Source organism: Lemur catta, chromosome 18, assembly GCF_020740605.2.
Source record: "Lemur catta isolate mLemCat1 chromosome 18, mLemCat1.pri, whole genome shotgun sequence".
NCBI classification, from domain to species: domain Eukaryota; kingdom Metazoa; phylum Chordata; class Mammalia; order Primates; family Lemuridae; genus Lemur; species Lemur catta.
This window is the reverse complement of record NC_059145.1, coordinates 35,916,419-35,934,182: the sequence shown is the minus strand read 5'-3', so window position 1 is coordinate 35,934,182 and position 17,764 is coordinate 35,916,419. Positions and strand designations below refer to the sequence as shown.

General features: G+C 41.7%; 1 protein-coding gene across 1 annotated transcript in view; it reads left to right on the top strand.

The window, feature by feature from the left end:
• Positions 1-17,764, top strand: part of CACNA1D (calcium voltage-gated channel subunit alpha1 D) — a 303,856-nt gene that overhangs the window by 153,258 nt on the left and 132,834 nt on the right. Inside the window, exons 5-8 of the mRNA XM_045529982.1 lie at positions 5,571-5,713; positions 9,445-9,597; positions 10,121-10,317; positions 16,921-17,024. Coding sequence (XP_045385938.1) covers positions 5,571-5,713; positions 9,445-9,597; positions 10,121-10,317; positions 16,921-17,024 — 597 coding nt within the window. The remainder of the gene's footprint in view (positions 1-5,570; positions 5,714-9,444; positions 9,598-10,120; positions 10,318-16,920; positions 17,025-17,764) is intronic.

The window sequence follows — 17,764 nt, the reverse complement described above, 5'->3', positions numbered from 1 at the left end:
TGACAAAGTATTTTACTTGCCACCTGCTTTGGCAAAGAAACTTTGATTGTAATTCAGCCATATTCACTCATGTCTATGGCTACTTGGTATTATAATAGCGAAGTGGAGTAGTGGTGACAGACCTATGGCCTGCAGATCATAGAATATTTACTATCTGGCACTTTACAGAAAATTTTTGTTGACATTTGTCCTGGAGTAGCCACTAAAATAATAAAAAGGTATAGCCAATAAGCCTGTAGTGTGGATTATATAGAATTAAAAAAACCTCAATCCAAAAAAGGCAAGGAAGAAGAAGAAAAAGGAACAATGGACAGGACAAATAGAAAACAAATAGGAAGATGCTAGATTTAAACCCAGCTAAACATTCATTAAAATCCAGAGTTTATCAGATTATACATATATAAAAATAAGACTCTATAGTGTCTAAGAAACCTATTTTAAATATAAAGACACAAATAATTTTAAAGTAAAAGGGAAGAAAAATATATACCATGCAAAACTGAATGAAAAGAAAGCTAGCGTGGCTATATCAATATCCAACAAAATAGACTTCAGAGCAAGGATACTGTCAAGGATAAAGAGAAACATTTCATACTGATAAAGAAGTCATTTCATCAAGAGAATGTGGCAATCCTAGATGTATATATGCCTAATAACAGAGCTTCAAATACACAAAGCCAAAACTTATAGAACCAAAAGAGAAATAAACAAATCTACAGTTATGGTTGTACATTTTAATACTCTATTGAGGAATATTGATAGAATATGTAGACAGAAAATCCCTAAGGATGTAGGGAGACTTAAACAATACCATCAACCAACTTGACCTAATTGACATTTTTTGGGAACATTCCCCCAAACCAGAGCAGAATACACATTCTTTTCACATGCACGTTGGAACATTCATCAAGAAACAATATTCCAGGCCCTAAAATAAATGTCAGTGAATTTAAAAAGATTTGAAATCATACATAGTTATGTTTTCTAAGTGAATTTAGCAATGTTTCTGGACAAAAGGTCAGTGTAAAAAATCAAAGGAATTTTTATATACTAGCCATAAACACTTGGAAAATGAAAATTTAAAACATTGCTATTTACATTAAAAAACATGAAATATTTAGGTGTAAATAGTTGACTAAAATGACAAAACCTTGCTGAGAGAAAGAAAACCTAAATATATGGAGTGATGTACCATGTTCATGTATTGGAAGATTCAATATTGTTAGGATGTCAGTTCTTCTTCAGTTGAATTATAGATTGAATCTTAATCTAAATTCTAGCAGGATTTTTATAGAGATTGACAGCTTATTCAAACATTTATATGGAAATTAGGATCTGGACTAGCCAAAGAAATCCTTAAGAACAAATATGGAGCCTGGTTCTAAGGCTTACTCTAAAGCTACAGTAGGTTGGGCTGTGGTGGCTTGGGAGGCTGAGGTGAAAGCATTGCTTAAGGCCAGGAGTTCAAGATCAGCCTGGGCAGCATAGTGAGACCCCATCTCTACAAAAAGTACAAAAAACAAAAAAAAATAGCTGGTTGTGATTGTGTGCACCTCTAGTCCTAGCTACTTGGGAGGCTGAGGTGGGAGGATCATTCAACCTTAGGACTTTAGGGCTGCAGTGAGCTATGGCTATGCCACTATATTCCAGCCTGGGCAGCACAGTGAGACCCTGTCTCTAAAAAATATAAATAACCAAGTAAAATAAAGTTATAGTAGCCAAGATAGTGTGATACTGGCGTAAGGAGTAGACATAAAGACCAATGGAACAGAATAGGGAGTCTAGAAATAGACCCATAAGTATGTGACCAGTTGATTTTAGACAGAAGGGCCTTGAAAATTCAATGGTTTGAAGAAGCTCTTTTCAAAAAATGGTGCTGGGAACAACTATCCATGTGAAAAAAATCTCCATTATTACCTCATCCCATACACAAATATCACCTTAAAATGGACCATAGACTTATAAGTAAAATCCAAAACTATAAAATTTCTAGTAGAAAATATGGGAAGAAATCCTTTATGACCTCAGATTTCTCAGGACACAAAAAGCACCAGCCATAAAAGAGATAATTGAAAAATTGGACTTTATCAAAGTGTATAACTTTTCTTCAAGACAATGTGAGGAAAATGAAAAAGCAAGGCACAGATTGCGAAAAATATTCACAATATGTATATCTGACAAAAGACTTGTATGCAGAATATACAAAGAACTCTTACGACCCATAGTAAGAAGACAACCCAATAAATGGCAAAAGATTTGAACAGATCCTCACAAAAGAAGATAGGTGAATGCTCAGCATTGCTAGTGATTAGAGAAATGCAAATTGGAGCTACAACAGCACTGCATACTCACTAAATGTAAAAAGACTGGAAATACCGAATGTTAACCAAAGTGTGGAACAACTGGAACTCTCATACACCGCTTGTGGAAATGGAAAATGGTATGATCACTTTGGAAAAATTTGCCCATTTCTTGCAATGTTAAACATACACTTACCATATGACCACATTACTAGTTCTATTCTTAGGTATTTATCCAAGATAAATGAAAACATATGTGCACAAAAAGGCTTTATTCATACCAGAGAAAAACTGGAAACAACTCAAATATCCCTCAACAGGTAAATGGAGAGACTCTTTGTGGTATATTATATAGTGGAATATTACGGAACAATAAAAAGAAATGAACTGATGAATGTAACAACTTGGACAAATCTCAAAAACAGTATAGTGAACAAAAGAAAATAAGCAAAAAGAACATATTATGGGATTCCATTTACATAGATTCTAGAAAAGGAAAAAACCTATAGCAATAAATAGCCAAGGTTGAGCTTAGAGGAACGATGACTGCAAAAGAACACAAGAGAACCATTTGAGGTGTTGGAAATATTAATATATCTTGATTGTGGTATTTGTTACTTGGGCTTATACATTTGTCAAAACTCATCTTATTGTACACCTTAAATGAGTGTGTTTTATGTTTAAAGTAAACTGCTGTAAAGTGACTTAAAGTAAAAAAAAAAATCATCTAGGAAACTAACGCAGACTGGACTCTGGGATTTTTTCCTTAGTAAGTGTGAAAAACTTTAGACTGCAAGATTATTTTTTATCTAAAATATACACTAAATTGTAGTCAAACAGTTGAAGAAAAACTTTAAGAAAGAAAAAATACGAATTATGATGTCTTCATTTGAATCAAATTCCTACTCACTAAAGTTTCCAACTGCAGTCTGTATCTCAATCCAATGGATTTTCCATTCCAAGTCGACAGTGACCTATTGCTTTTGTCAGGATTCCCAATAACCGAGACATTAAGAAAGTAATTGATATTTTTAAAATGTTAACTGTTAATGTGACCACAAGAGAACTCAATGCATCTACCAGAGCTGACGTTATTTCTTTAGAGAAAAGTTTGCTCTAACTCAACTTTTATCCCACTCCTCTAACTTTTCAGTAAAGATATATTTCAAGCATGTAGGCTCCTTAAACTTTTGTGAAGAAGAACATGGCTCATTCTGGTGCTTCTGAATTTTGTCAGTTTGGGCAGCTCCTTGCTTTTTTTCTCCTGTCTTTGGGTAAACTTTTAATAACAATCTAGGATCCATTACTGCTTTCTCCTCATGTCCTTATCTGTTCAGAAACATGATAGTTTTTTTGGTAGGCGGAGTAGGGAGAATAGAATCGCAGAATTCTATTTAGAATGGAAAGGTCATTCTTTGGGTCACTTCATCCAGTTTTCTCATGTTATAGAGAGGGAAACTGAGGCCCAGAGAAGAAGGACTTTTCTAAGGTCTCATAACTCTTATGAATGGAAACCAGCCCTGGCCCCTTACAGCCTGTGCCATCTGGGAATGAGCCTGCATCTCTCTGACTCGGGCTCCTCTGTTAACGGGAGAGAGACATTTTTCACCTGTTTTCAAGGGCATTGCTGAGGAACAGGGAATAAAAGGACCATAAAGCGTGCATTGCAAAACACTGATACTTGAAAGCAATCTTAAGTCACCACCTGCATAAATTACTTTCTCAACCCTTTGGGATGAAAATTCCTGTGGCTTCCACATTTCAGAAGAGTTTGAGATTTTCTTTCTTCTTTTCTCTTGGTTTTTATGAAGCTATGAATTTGTTTTGGAGGAGAGACTTCTCACTTTAGCCTTACTGTAGGGGGTTACAGTAATTAAAAATATACGAGTGAGAGAGAAACCTGTCATAAATTTGATATATTTCCCTAGTCATAACTAGAGAGAGCCTTCCATCTGAAGCTCTGTAAAGGTAGAGACCTGGCTTATTTTCCCTCCTGGCTGGGTTCATTGCAAATGGCTGTGCTGTTATTAAAACAAAGGACTGGTCTGTAAATGCCCCAGAATGACATGGCTACCCGATCAAGACTGCAATCAGACCACCCTGGATTTTATAGACTTAGTGTCTTGGCAGTCCGGAGGCATGCTGGTGGGGGCAAAGTTTCTGCTTTGGCTGCTAATTACACTTCAGAAACCTTTTCTTTGTTGCCAGGCCAATCATTCCCACAATCTGATTGGCCAGGGTTGACGGTGTTTGAAACGGGTAAATTTATATTTATTCTGAAAAACGAGCGATAATTCCAAAGAATAAATATTTATTTGAAAGAGCAAAAGTAACTGTTAAATGAGCAGATTGCCTGCAAATAGCTTTATCCAAAAAACCTTCTTAGAGTAGGAAAAAATTTATTGTGTCTGCCAGATACAATATTATTCACATTTCAAAAGAAAAAATGATGATATTAATACCTTACCTTAGGTAACTGCTTTTAGCCTTTGCACAGCTCGTTAGCATCTGTGATTTACCTCGTTCGCTGTGCCTGTGAGGAGCAGGTGGGGGTGTGTGTCAGTGACTGCACTGGAAGTGGTATAACGTACTACGATGTGGGTCTTTGAAGTTACTCATCGATTCATTCATCATGTATTTTCTGAGCACTTCCTATGTGTCAGGGACTGTCGTAGGCACTCGGCGAGAACAGACTACATGAACAAATGAACAAAACACAGTAAAACCCCCTATCCTATGGAACCTACATTCCAATGGGGCCAACATACCTGTACTTGTGTGTTGGTTCTTCCACTATTTGTGTGTCCTTGGGCAAGTTACTCCTTCGCATCAAGTTTGTTTTCTCATTTGTAAAATGTTGTTAATAATTCTTGCTACATAACATTTTGTGAGGATCAATGTAATAATGTATATGTAGTGCTTATTATAGAAATGCTAGCCACCAAGGTTGGTATTGTTGTCATTTCAGTTTGTGACAATTCCATTTGTCAGTGTTGGGTCCCCAGTGAGCCCCCTCTTCAGTGGGGGTTGACTTTCTCGGCGACTCCATTGGCATGAAAACAGCTGAGATTGATCCCTGTCCCAGGGCATTTTAGAGATAAGGGTCGTGTTCGGATTGCACAGCCCAGCTCTTGCCTCTGCCTTGCCTGCCTTTTTGTTAAGCAGCAGCCGCACAGAATTAGCCCGTGTTCAAAAATAACTACGATTATCATCCTATTTTGCTTCCATGGGTGACAGACTCTAACATTTCTTTCTTTCTTCTTCTTTCAGATTGTTTAGTGTAATTTTGGAACAATTAACCAAAGAAACAGAAGGCGGGAACCACTCTAGCGGCAAATCAGGAGGCTTTGATGTCAAAGCCCTCCGTGCCTTTCGAGTGTTACGACCACTTCGACTAGTGTCAGGAGTGCCCAGTAAGCATTTTTTCTTTCCTAGCGTCAGGAGTGTGCTGATTTTTTTCTTCTGGGTGGGTCTCACGACCGTGAAACGATGCTGCCAGGTGAGCTCCTCTGTGCCAGCCGGGGCCAGCAGGACGGCCACGGTAGCCTCACTACTGTCCACAAACGCTTTTGCTTGTACTGTCACTTTGGATCCCTGTGACAGCCCCGAGAGGGACAGGTGGTGATTACTGTCAGCCTGATTTTTAGAAGAGAGAATCTTCTCTTGCAGAGGGATGAGGCGGTGGTGCGAGGCCTTGTGTTCAGGCCTCCTGATTGCAGTCTGTTTTTCCTTCTCTGACAACACGCTGCCATCACCTCCTCCGCTCCCAGACCTGCCCCTGGGAGCGTGGTGGGTTATACAGATGAGGGTACTGGAGAGCTCACTGATGGCCTTTTTTCAAAGTGGGAGCAACAGGGGGCTTCTCACATCAGGAATTGTGCCTGTCTGGCTCTGAGGAAGAAGATGCATGCTTTAGCTTCCCCACCGGTGTATGGCGTAGAGCAGGGCCTGCCTTGAAGGTTGCTGTGAAAACTGAAAGAGATGGTGGAGGGAGGGCCCCTAGCACCACGGACACTTTGTAGCACAGCAGAGGCTCTCAGTGAGAGAGAGACTGTTGTCATCCACTGGGTCCTGCGATGCCAGTCAGTGCCAGACCCTGGTCTGCTCTGCTCCAGACCTCCAGGCCAGGTTGAAGGCCCCTGAGTTGGAAGAGGTGTACCCTGCATGTGCCCTGGCCGGCAGGCCTCCTATCCTTCCACAGGGAGCGTGGGGTTTGCCCCACAGGGCTCTGCTCCGGACGGGACTTCTGTGTTGGGGACTTCAGAGGGTAGAAGTCCTGTACCTGTCCAAGGACTGGTGCTTCTGAGGTGGCTGCATGCGCGTGGCTGGCACAGGGAAATGGGACTGCAGGGTGTGCCTGTTTTTCACAACTCATAAAGCCATCAGAAAAGCACAGGTCTTTTTTTTTTTTTTTTTTTTTTTTTGCCTCTCCAGAGGTTCTTCATGAAATTTTATTAAACCTGCTGGCACTTAAAATGCACCAAAATCCTTTGGAAAAAAATATTTCCAAATTTAACATTAAAATGTAGGAAGTGGTGTTTTATGTGTACTTGTTTTTCCAGATGGTTCATTTATTTTCATTGAAAAAGATCAGCACAAGTCAAAACCACAGAGCTGTCTGGAATCAATTGAGAAAAATAGAAATACCTTGAAAATGACTGGCTCTGTTAAGTGTAACATGATTAAATGAGAAGTTCAGTGAGCAAACATGTTCTTTCAGATTTAGTCGTTATAGCTTAATCTAATTTCAAAGTAACCACGACAGCTTTTTTCCCCCCAAAGAGCAAATGACAGGACAGCCTGCCCTCCGGCATGTGGTGCACACGGGCTCTGGGGACTGTGGCTTCGTGCGTGAGTTGTGTGCGTGCAAGTCTCTGGCCACAGTAAAACTCTCAGAACTCGCATAGCACTGTGTTGGGCCCCTTGGCTAATGAGGTTTTTACTAATCAGCTAGTGCAGTGCTCCCAGATACTCTTGAGAATCACTTTTGAACTGTATTTCTTCCTTTCCCCAACAAAAATCACTGTGAAATTTGATAGAGATCTGCATTTCACTCTCCCATGGGTCAACAGAGAGAACCTGGGGGTCTGAGTCTTGAGTGAGGACTTTATGCCCATACTTTGACAGCCCAGGTGGGGAACAGCTGAGCCCCTCACACACCCAAATGCGCTTCTGGGGGAGGGGATCATGGGTTTGGGGACATGATATTTCCAGTGCTGGTCGGTAACTGTGGCCTGGTGATTTCTTCTCTAGTACCTGAAATTGTTTGTTAAAACTGCCCAGGAGTGTTTGACTATTTACATTTATCTCAGAATTGTCCAGTCCCTCCTAAAGAGAATCCTGACTGTTCTAAAAGACATAATTTTGTGTGCATGTGTGCATGGGAATACATAGTCTTTCAATAAAAGGTAAACATATTTCAAAAAGTGGCAGTTTGGACATTTGTGGAGTTCTTAACAACCCATATTCAGTTAGCTGATAAAGGTTTATCCGAATTCAAGATCATCAAAGTGGAAAAGAACCCTAAAGATCATCTGGTGTATCTGCACCTTTTTTTACATGAGGAAACAAAGGCCTGTTAAGAGGTGGGAACTAGTACAAGTTCTTGCAGCTGGTGGGTGGCCAGGCGGGATAGACCCACAGATTCCACGTTCCTGCCCAGGATTTCTTCCCACTCTTGCACTGCCTCCTTGGCTAGAGTCCTGTGACATCATCTGTACATGTTGATTATGTACAAAGGAGCTGAATGTAATGAAACTGTATGTTCACATTAAGATGCAGCTTTATTATCTTATAAATTTGACCAATCTGAAATACGATAGTTACTGTAAATATAAAAATATTCCTGAAGTCTATGGCTGTTGCCATAGAATTTAGAAGAGCTAACTGCTGGATGATGATTTTGGATGGCCCATTGGTATCTCAAAAAAAAAAAAAAAAAAAACACCAAAACAACAACAAAAACCTGTCCAAGTGGGTTAGAGCAGATGTTTTCTTTTCCTCCTCTCTCCATGTACTCCTTATGGGAGGCAAACATACTGAACAGCTTTGAACATTTAAATATCAGAAGGGCAGCGCTAAAGTTACTCTCACCCCTCCACCCTCTCCCTCCTACCTCCCTCATTCCAGGAGACCTTCTTTGAAATGCTTATTTTTGTTCAGGGTGCTGGGATTTGCCTCAAGACTCTGCCCAAATAATTGGAGCGCTCCACAGGTACCTTCCTGGCATTCCCACTCAGGTGCTGAGTTCTGGTCTCATCCTGATCTTCATCCTCCCTTACCGGAGAGCCCCAGCACTCTGGAACCCCCTCTCTGCTTGACTTGCCTACCTCTGTCCTGTTGGTCTTTCTAAAGCTGCTGCCTTTTGCTGATGGGCTAAAGTCTGGCTCCATAACCCAAATTCAAAACCCAGAATGACCTGGCTGCAATCTGCTTTTCTTTCTTGATATTCTTTTCCACTGTATAACCACCAGGCAAGACGGGCCACCCCAAGCCCACATTGTGCTCACCCACATCTTTGCTTTTGGTACTCTGTCCCCTCTCCCTGCAGTGGCCTCTGCCACGTCCGTCCGCCTGTGGATGTCCCTCCTGCTCAGCCTTCAGGCCCCTCTTGGAGGGAAGCTGCTCCCGAGCTGAGCTGCCTGTCTTCACCCCACTCAGAGGCAATGTCTTTCATCCCACTTTAATCTGAACCGATATTACTCAGATAGCATCTGTGTGCTACCTTAGAGCAGAGTTATTTGTGTTTAATTCTGTCTCCTTCTAGAATATAACTTCTTTGAGAGAAGATACTTTATGTAAAACATCTTCATGTGCCCCAAAACACTAAACCGTATGATTACCACAGGGTAGATGTTCAAGGTATTTTGTCAAATGGCTGAACAAATGCATAAATGAATGATGAACTCTAATGCTGGGCCTTAGTTTTTCCATCTGTCAAGACCAGGAGTTGGATTAGATGATCTTTAAAGTTCTTTTTTTCTTTTGCTCATCTCACATCCAGGCTTAAAATTAACTAAAAGATTTTAAATATCCCTGAGTTTTATTGCCATGTGTCATAAACAGAGTAGGCATCATTAGGAATTGTATATATGTATCACTGAAGTGTCTTCCTGGTTCACAAACTTGTTTTTCTTTTCCCTAGGTTTACAAGTTGTCCTGAACTCCATTATAAAAGCCATGGTTCCCCTCCTTCACATAGCCCTTTTGGTATTATTTGTAATCATAATCTATGCTATTATAGGATTGGAACTTTTTATTGGAAAAATGCACAAAACATGTTTTTTTGCTGACTCAGGTGAGTAATGAAAATGGTAGCTAACCTAACTTTAAAAAATGTTGGTTTTCCTAAAAACAACTTTTGTGGTTTGGGGAAAATCTGAAACAAAACGGAAGAGAAAAAAATGCTGAGTATACCAGAAAGTTTACCGAGCCAGTTCTTAGTGTGAATTATGTTCAGAACAAGTGAGAATTTAATCTCTCTTTCCATCTGCATTTCCTATGCAATGTGTCCTAGCAAACAAGATGGGGGACCTCCAACCCCTGAACCTGCAGAAAGCCAATAGCATTGTGCTGTCTGAGCTGAAGGGGCTGTAGGAGTGGGTGCAGAGGAGAGAGATGGAGTCTGAGTAAAGGAAAGGGCACATTCCACTGAGGAGGAAGGATTTGAAATGGACCTTCAAGAAAACAAGCAGGATTCCGAGACAGAATAGATAGGCGGTAGGGTGCTCCAGGCTCTGGCAAGGGTTCTCAGCATCCCCTGGCTTGGGTGTCCTGATGTTTGTCTCCGGAGTGGTGCAGCCTGCTTACTCTGTTTGCAGATATCGTAGCTGAAGAGGACCCAGCTCCGTGTGCGTTCTCAGGGAATGGACGCCAGTGTACCGCCAATGGCACGGAATGTAGGAGCGGCTGGGTCGGCCCGAACGGAGGCATCACCAACTTTGATAACTTTGCCTTTGCCATGCTCACTGTGTTTCAGTGCATCACCATGGAGGGCTGGACAGACGTGCTCTACTGGGTAAGCAGTTTGAGGAGAGAGTTTATGGAGAGTTTTTGCTTGGAGAGAGGTGTTTCATTAGCTAGAGCCATTGGAGAGTTGGCTGAGAAAGAAACCCTGGAAGTCAGTTCTTTGGGAAGGGAAGCAGACCCTCTCTTCACCAGCAGGCCTCATCTTCCTGGTCCCCCAGGGCCGCAGTTTCAGTTCTAGAAAGTTACTGCCTGGTGTTGGCTTCTGACCTGTGAGGCCTTCACTCCTAGTGCTGCCTGGAGAACTATTGCCGTGTGCCCAGTCGTCCCCTTTGGAGGAACTCCAGGAGGCTAGGGCTGTCCTTATTAAACTCCAAGAGAGCCAGAGGGTCATTTTCCAGGTTAAGAAAGTCCTGGACTTCTACAGGCTAAAATTGACCTTCTATATATAAAGGCAGGTTACTCTACTAGGTCCCAAAGAGCAGAGAGGGAACATAAATTGGATTCCTTTCATGCTTTCCAAAACTCAGTACAACCTTAAACCCAAAATGAGTTTTCCCCCTATTATAATATTTCCCTTTTGTATCTTCACATCATTACTATAAATCCGCCCAGCCCAAGCCCTCAGCTCTCTTTCTTTCTACTGGGAGCTATAGAATTCTGGCAGAAAGGGTAGAAAGAGCACGACAGACTTCCAGGGCTGGTGGACCCATGTAGCCCACCATGGAAACAGGTGGACACCCTTTCAAGGCTAGGGTTCTCATTCTTCTTGTTCCTGACAGAGCCAGAGGTATGAATAAGGTTCAGTAATATTTTAACAGCCATTTCCCAGGGCTCAGTTTGTTTGGTAGAATTTAAAAGGCTCACAGAAATTTGGAAATTGTTTTCCATGGTATAAGAGTTACTGGGAAAAAACAGCTAATGTGATTGTGAGCCTAAACCCAAGTCCAAATGGGATTAACCAGGATTCCAATTAATGAGTTGTTAAAAGGAAATTAGTAACAAAATACTTCTTGAATGGGCAGCTTCTAGTTAGAAGGTGTGCAAATTGAGAAGTACCTTCTGACAATTTCTAAATTTTAGATGCTTTGCAGGATTTTATATTTCTCCATACCTTCAGAGAATGTAACATATAATAGTTATAAATAGATTTTTGCTTCCCTTCACCAGTGAGCACTATGGTCAGGATTGTAGAGGTCCCTGTATTTTCATTATTAAGCAAAGAAGGTATGTTTTAACTTTAGTCCCTAAAGTGTGAGTGTAGTTTGATGAGGTTTAAGCATCACCAACATGTTGTATCTTGTTTTTCCCATGTCCCTTTCTTTTTCTGATTGTTATAGGAGTGTGTGTGTGTGTGTGTGTGTGTGTGTGTGTGTGTGTGTGTGTGGGTATGCACATCTATTATTTATATTCACAAAACAATGCTTTTTCATGGAGGAGGAGGAAGAAGGAGATTATATTGGATGAGCCAAGACCATGGCCATGCACGGGGCCCTCAAGTTAGGTGAAAGGTTCATTTTCACTATTCTAAATTGCAACTCCTAGTCAGATAAGTTGAGGTCTCAATTCCAGTCTTCCCTTGAAGTTTCTGAGAAATAGAAAAAGGATCATACAAATAACCCAAACTGTGATCCTTCCCCGCAAACAGTACAGAAAAGAACATTTTGATTTTTTTAAAAAATAAAAATCTGTGACTCCTCCAAGCTTTGTTTTTCTCCCAATTGTCATGGTCAGTTGTCAACTGCTGATCCAACATGCCTTGACTAATGGACAATTTTATACTTTGTTATATTTCTGCACGTTGATTCTCTCACAGTTTCCTATTGTCAAGCAAGTGGAAACCCTGGGAGTGTGTGATTAAAAGAGAGAAAACTTCATGTAGCCAGAAACAAAAGTTTTCGCTTTGCTTTTCTGAGAACTTTTAAGTATCACCTAGGATGATATAATTATCATCTTTATTGTTAATATGACAATCACATGGTTAATAATTTGACAATATAATTATATTCTCCATGAATTACATAGCATCTTTATTCTGATGGAAGAACTCAAGTAGTTCATAAACATTATCCCAGTCTGTATCTGTTAATAGAAGGACTAGGATCTTGAAGATGGATGTAGTGGAATGTAGAGAGACGACTAAACATCTCCAAGGGCCCACAGCAAGTGGGTGTGGTCCTCAATCTAGAACAGGGGTCTGCAAATGTTTTTATAAGGGGCCAAATAGTAAGTATACTTGGCCTTGCAGGCCATGTGGTCTCTGTTGCAAGTATGCAACTCTGCTGTTGTAGCTCAGAAGCATCCATAGATAATAAATACATAAATAAATAGATGTGGTTCTATTACAATCAGTTTATTTATGGACCCTGAAATTTGAATTTCATATGACTTTTATGTATCATGAAACATTATTTTGATTTTTTTCCCAACCATATCAAAATGTAAAAATCATTTTTAGCCTCAGGGCCATAGAAAAGCAGACAGGCAGCTGGATCTGGCCTGCAGGTCCTAGGGACCCCTCTGGTCCAGAGTAGAACCCAGCACTCTTTCCTTGGCATTCTTCCACTCGTCAGCAGTTTATGAATCCTTCTAGAACACTAGGGGGCGGCTAGGTGATGTCTTCCAGAGTGTTCTCTAAGATCTTACTCTGTGAAATTCATCAAGATTGTTTTTAATTGTTAATGGCATTTATTAACTCATCACAGAGATAGGCAGGGGCCAACGAGCCAAATCTTCCTCATATTTTATGGGCCAGGGTCCACTGGAAGCCACACAGCTGTGTTCCACAGCAGAGCACCCCTGGCCAGCACAGTGCCCGGCACAGAGTAAATACTAGTGACTAGTACCATTCTTCATGTGTACCAAGCACGTTGCCTCATTAGTATAGATGGGCCATGTTTGAGTATCCATTTTATTCACAGCTAGGGCATAAAAGGGAACATCTTCAGAGATAAAGGAGATTGGATTTTAAATACTGATTGCAAGTAAATTTCTCAATCCTTCAGGCATTTGCATATGGTGGACAAAGTCTTTCTAGGGGGATTGTTTTGCACCTAGTTAACTTTATGTTCAGCCAGTGTTCTCAAGGTCATTTATGCCTTAATTCTCAAGAGTGTCTGGCAAATGACTGGCAGAGTCTTGAGAAGGGAAATGCAGGTGGGTCTAACGTGCAGAAAGGTACACTTAGGTCAGAACTGTTATTTGGATGTATTGGGGAGTGAGATCGTTAACCTCTGGTGGCTGGAGAGGGCTGGTTGTGTGACTTTGGGTAGGTCACTGAACCTCTCTGGGCCTTAATTCCCTTATCTACAAGATGCAGAATTAGACTACATGATTTAATTTTTTTTTTCAATTTAGAGGAAATGTTTTTAACTATAGGAAATTAAAAGTATTGGTTTTAAGAGAGAGCTATCCATGTAAATCATTTATGGCAATTTGCCTTAGCACCAAGCTCTTTTCTCAGTGCATGTACCTCTGGAGGTGCTGGCTGCCAGACCCTCACCGGAAGTACTCACGGACAAGCTGACAGTCTCCTTCATTCAAGGCACCTAGGAAATTTCCCTCTAGGTAGTCAGCTGAGGGCTTGTCTTTCTTTTATTCCATCATCTGGGAGTTACAATCAGGATATCAAGTTTCTAATAGTGTTTTCAACAGTTAGGAAAAAACCAAAAATCCTTAGGTTGGCCTTTAATTTGAGACATGAATGTGCATTTCAGCCTTTCAAATGGGGGAAAACTGAAGCTAAAAAGAAAATTATTTCCTGGGCACCGGGTGACACCCCATGATGACTTTAATATAAATATTTTTTAATTAATCTAAATTGAAGTGCTTCAGCTCGTGCTGATTTCTCTATTGATAAAGAACAGGCAGGCAAAATTCCAAACAGAGTCTCTATTTTCATGTGGGTATTTTGGGACACAACTTGCCAGTTCTGATTTTTCCCTATGTATATGGTAAGGTCTCAGAGATACTCGGCTCCAAAAAGGGGCTTGGGTTGAGAAGGATTAGCGATGGGAGAGAGAGAGCAGCTCTTAGAGCTAAAGTTGGCCTCCCTTGCTCACCTTCTGGCGTAGAGATTTGGGGTCCCCTGTGGTTTGTGTTTAGCACCAGCCTTTTCCCAGCCCTCAGCAGTCATTCCAGGTGATACTTCTGATCTGAGCAAATGTGAATCTGCTGACACCTACTCCCAAGGTCTTCCCTTTGAAGTGGAGAAGATGGCTGTTACCAGGCTCATTCTCTGGAACACCAGACTTAGGCCTGAAGGAGGGTTGGTGAGGCAGATGGTTCCACTGACTGTGCCAGAGTTGTGCAAGAGTAGGGTTTCCTGATGGGAGCCCTGGACCTGTCCACCCGCCCCTGCCCCACGTACCTCTGTGGAGGAGAACAGGCACAGAGATGTCTCTCTGGCAGGTGTGGACCCAGGGTGGGTTCTGGCCACCACACCAGGCGGGCTGTTTCTTCTCCACACATGGGTTTTTAAATAAGTTTAGTGGTGCAGTTGCTTTGGAAGAATTACCCTGTGCCTTCCTGATGAAATTAGTTTATCCAACTTAATTAGATCAACAATTGCAGCCACGGCCCTGGCTCATTCATTACTCTAATTGCCAATGTAAGATGTGCAGCCTGATATGAGTTCTATTAAGCACATCAGTTTTCATGTGGCCAAACAGGTGTTTCATAAGGGATTTAATGCCCTCTCCCTAGACTTCAGCAACAGATGTTAGGTAATTTTTTTTAATGTCCCCTTTTCCTGTTTGGCTTCTACATGAGGCAAACATTATGAAATGCATGAGCCTCGTTCTGTACAGCTAAAACCTGGAGCCAGATAATGTGCAGGAAAGCACATGCTTAGCACCCCGGGGGCGTACACCTGCGCGGCAAGAGATGGCTCCGCCCAGACTATATACGATTCCTATTGGCTGGAGATTCTGGGTGTCCAGCAGGGTCATCCATTCTGTTCTCTGACTGGTCCTTAACGCCTCCTGCCCTACAGGTGTTTGCCCGATGTAACACTGACCCGTGCTGCTGGAAAGTTCTATCCAGATGTGATCTTTAAAGCACCTGTTTGCTCCAGCATGAGAGCTGCTCACCACCAAACCTCCCCTAGGAGGGTCTGACAGGGAAGCTATGTCTAAATGTGAACTTCAGCTTGTCCAGAAGTGGGGACATGGGCTGCTTCTGGCTTAGCTCTTTGACCTCTAATCCCAGTCAGTTCACAACTGGAGCCAGTCTCAGGGGGGTCCTCTAGGTCAAAGCTAGGTGTGGGGGAAAGGGCTGCTTTCCTCCTCGTGAGTCCTTTCTGTGGGTACAGATGACAGAAAGCCCATTCCTAAAAGCACCCCTGAATATATTAAAGCTAGTTGACCTCTGAAAAAAAAAGTTTGCCTTCCTTTAGTTGTGCTTATACTTACTGATTGCAGATAATGCAGATCTAAAGTGGGTCAGGTTTCCTGGGATAGGTTGGCTTCCAGTGGAAGGTTATTGTGTTAGGAATTTTTATTAATAAAAAGAGTTTATAGAGTCAAATGTTGCAAGTTTGTCTCTATAACTAAGACTTTTCCACCATCACAAATTTTAAAAGCAAAGAAAGTACTAACAACTTGGGCAGAGTAGAAAATAGGTTCTAGCTAAGCACTAGTTTTGTCCTTTACCAAGATCATTTCTGAAAATCACTTGTCAAGGCAGTTTCCTGGTAAGAGCCAAATCCCAGCTGATTTCCCTACGTGGGACTAAAATCTGTTTAGTCTGAAAGCCTTGATGACTCTTGTTGTGTGTGTGTGTGTGTGTGTGCGCGCGCATGTGTGCTTGTGTGCATGTACGTGTGTTGGGAATATGTAGTGGATGTGCATTGGCTGCTATTGTCTCTGATGTGAATCTAAGTAAATGTTTAATTAAATGTATAGAAATGCTGTCTCTAATGTGACCCTCTCTCCTTATTAGATTCTCTATTAACCCACTCCTATGAGACCATCTTATTTCTTGCAGATGAATGATGCTATGGGATTTGAATTGCCCTGGGTGTATTTTGTCAGTCTCGTCATCTTTGGGTCATTTTTCGTACTAAATCTTGTACTTGGTGTATTGAGCGGGTAAGCTACACCTCTTTCATCTTGAAAGCAGAGTCCTGAGGACAGTTGCCAAGACCACACAGGCTTTGCGGGATGGGGGCCGCCAGGAGGGTGCCAGACACTTTCCGTGTCCTCTGAGATGCTTGCTTTTCTGCTGAGCTTCCCAAATCAAGCTGTTTCCTGGAACCTGACCAGCCTTCATGAAAGAAAGCTATAGAATTATTATTGACCAGAAACTAATCAGCATTGTTGCTTGAGATTTAAATGATTTCCATTGCTTGCCCTTTTGTCTGTTCTAAAATGAGATGCATTTATAATTGCTTTATTGGTCTGGATCCAAATATAATGCAGATTAATTGGTACAAAACAGTAGCTAAATGAGCTAGGCTGGGCCAACTTTCGGTAGGCCACATTTGTAGGTTTCAGCAGAACTTGTCCTTATTTGAAGGAAAAAAACAGAAGGACTCAGGCCCAGTCCCTGTCCTAGGAGCACTAACCATCCAAGCCCTGAGTGGTCTGGCAGCTGCAACCGGGGCTCTGCTCTTTGTAAATGGATAACTGATAACTGATCTCCTTACGTTTTACAGGTAAATGATGCGATAGGATGGGAATGGCCATGGGTGTATTTTGTTAGTCTGATCATCCTTGGCTCATTTTTCGTCCTTAACCTGGTTCTTGGTGTCCTTAGTGGGTAAGCAGTTGGATTCGTGTTGCACATTCTCCTGCTGCCACGTGTAAGGCGACTCTGCGTGTCTCCCAGCTGCTCCCTGACAGCTGCTCTGCATGCGTTTGGACTCTGACGTCCCCTCAGTGTGTTGCTTCTGGATTGAACTGTGATTCTTTCTGCCTGTCTCTGTCTGTGAGATTCTGTGTTTCTGATGCTTGCCAAACACTATTAATTTAATGAACACGTTTCCCTGAAGCCAGTTGTGTTAGTATGTGAATGTGTAGAGGTGGATTACAAGTGTGTACAAGGATTCCCAGCCTTGTCTAGCCCAGGAAAGGGTCTTGGTCTCCCGTGGTCTTGTTTCTATTAGTACAGTACACAGCCTGGCCCTCTTAAGTCACCACTGTGCGTCAGATACTTCCAGTGGTGTTTCAGATTTTACTGTGAAAGACAAATAAGGCTAGATTAGCTCATAAGTCCTGAACGGTTTCAAAATCTTACTTTATTAGCTTGGTTTTCTAGTGCTATCACAGTGAGACTTGTCTTTCTAATTTCAATTTTAATCATAACTGGTAGAATCTTCCTTTAATGCAGAATGATGGTCAACTTCTACGTATACGTTTCCCATGGCCTTATCATCCTTGTCATTGAGTCACTGTTTTTGAGATCCATTTTGTTTATCACCCCATCTCTATGGACGGACTCTCTGTAAAGAGGGTTGGGCAGAGACCGGCTAGGAAAGGGGACTCCTCGTGTGGCAGGCT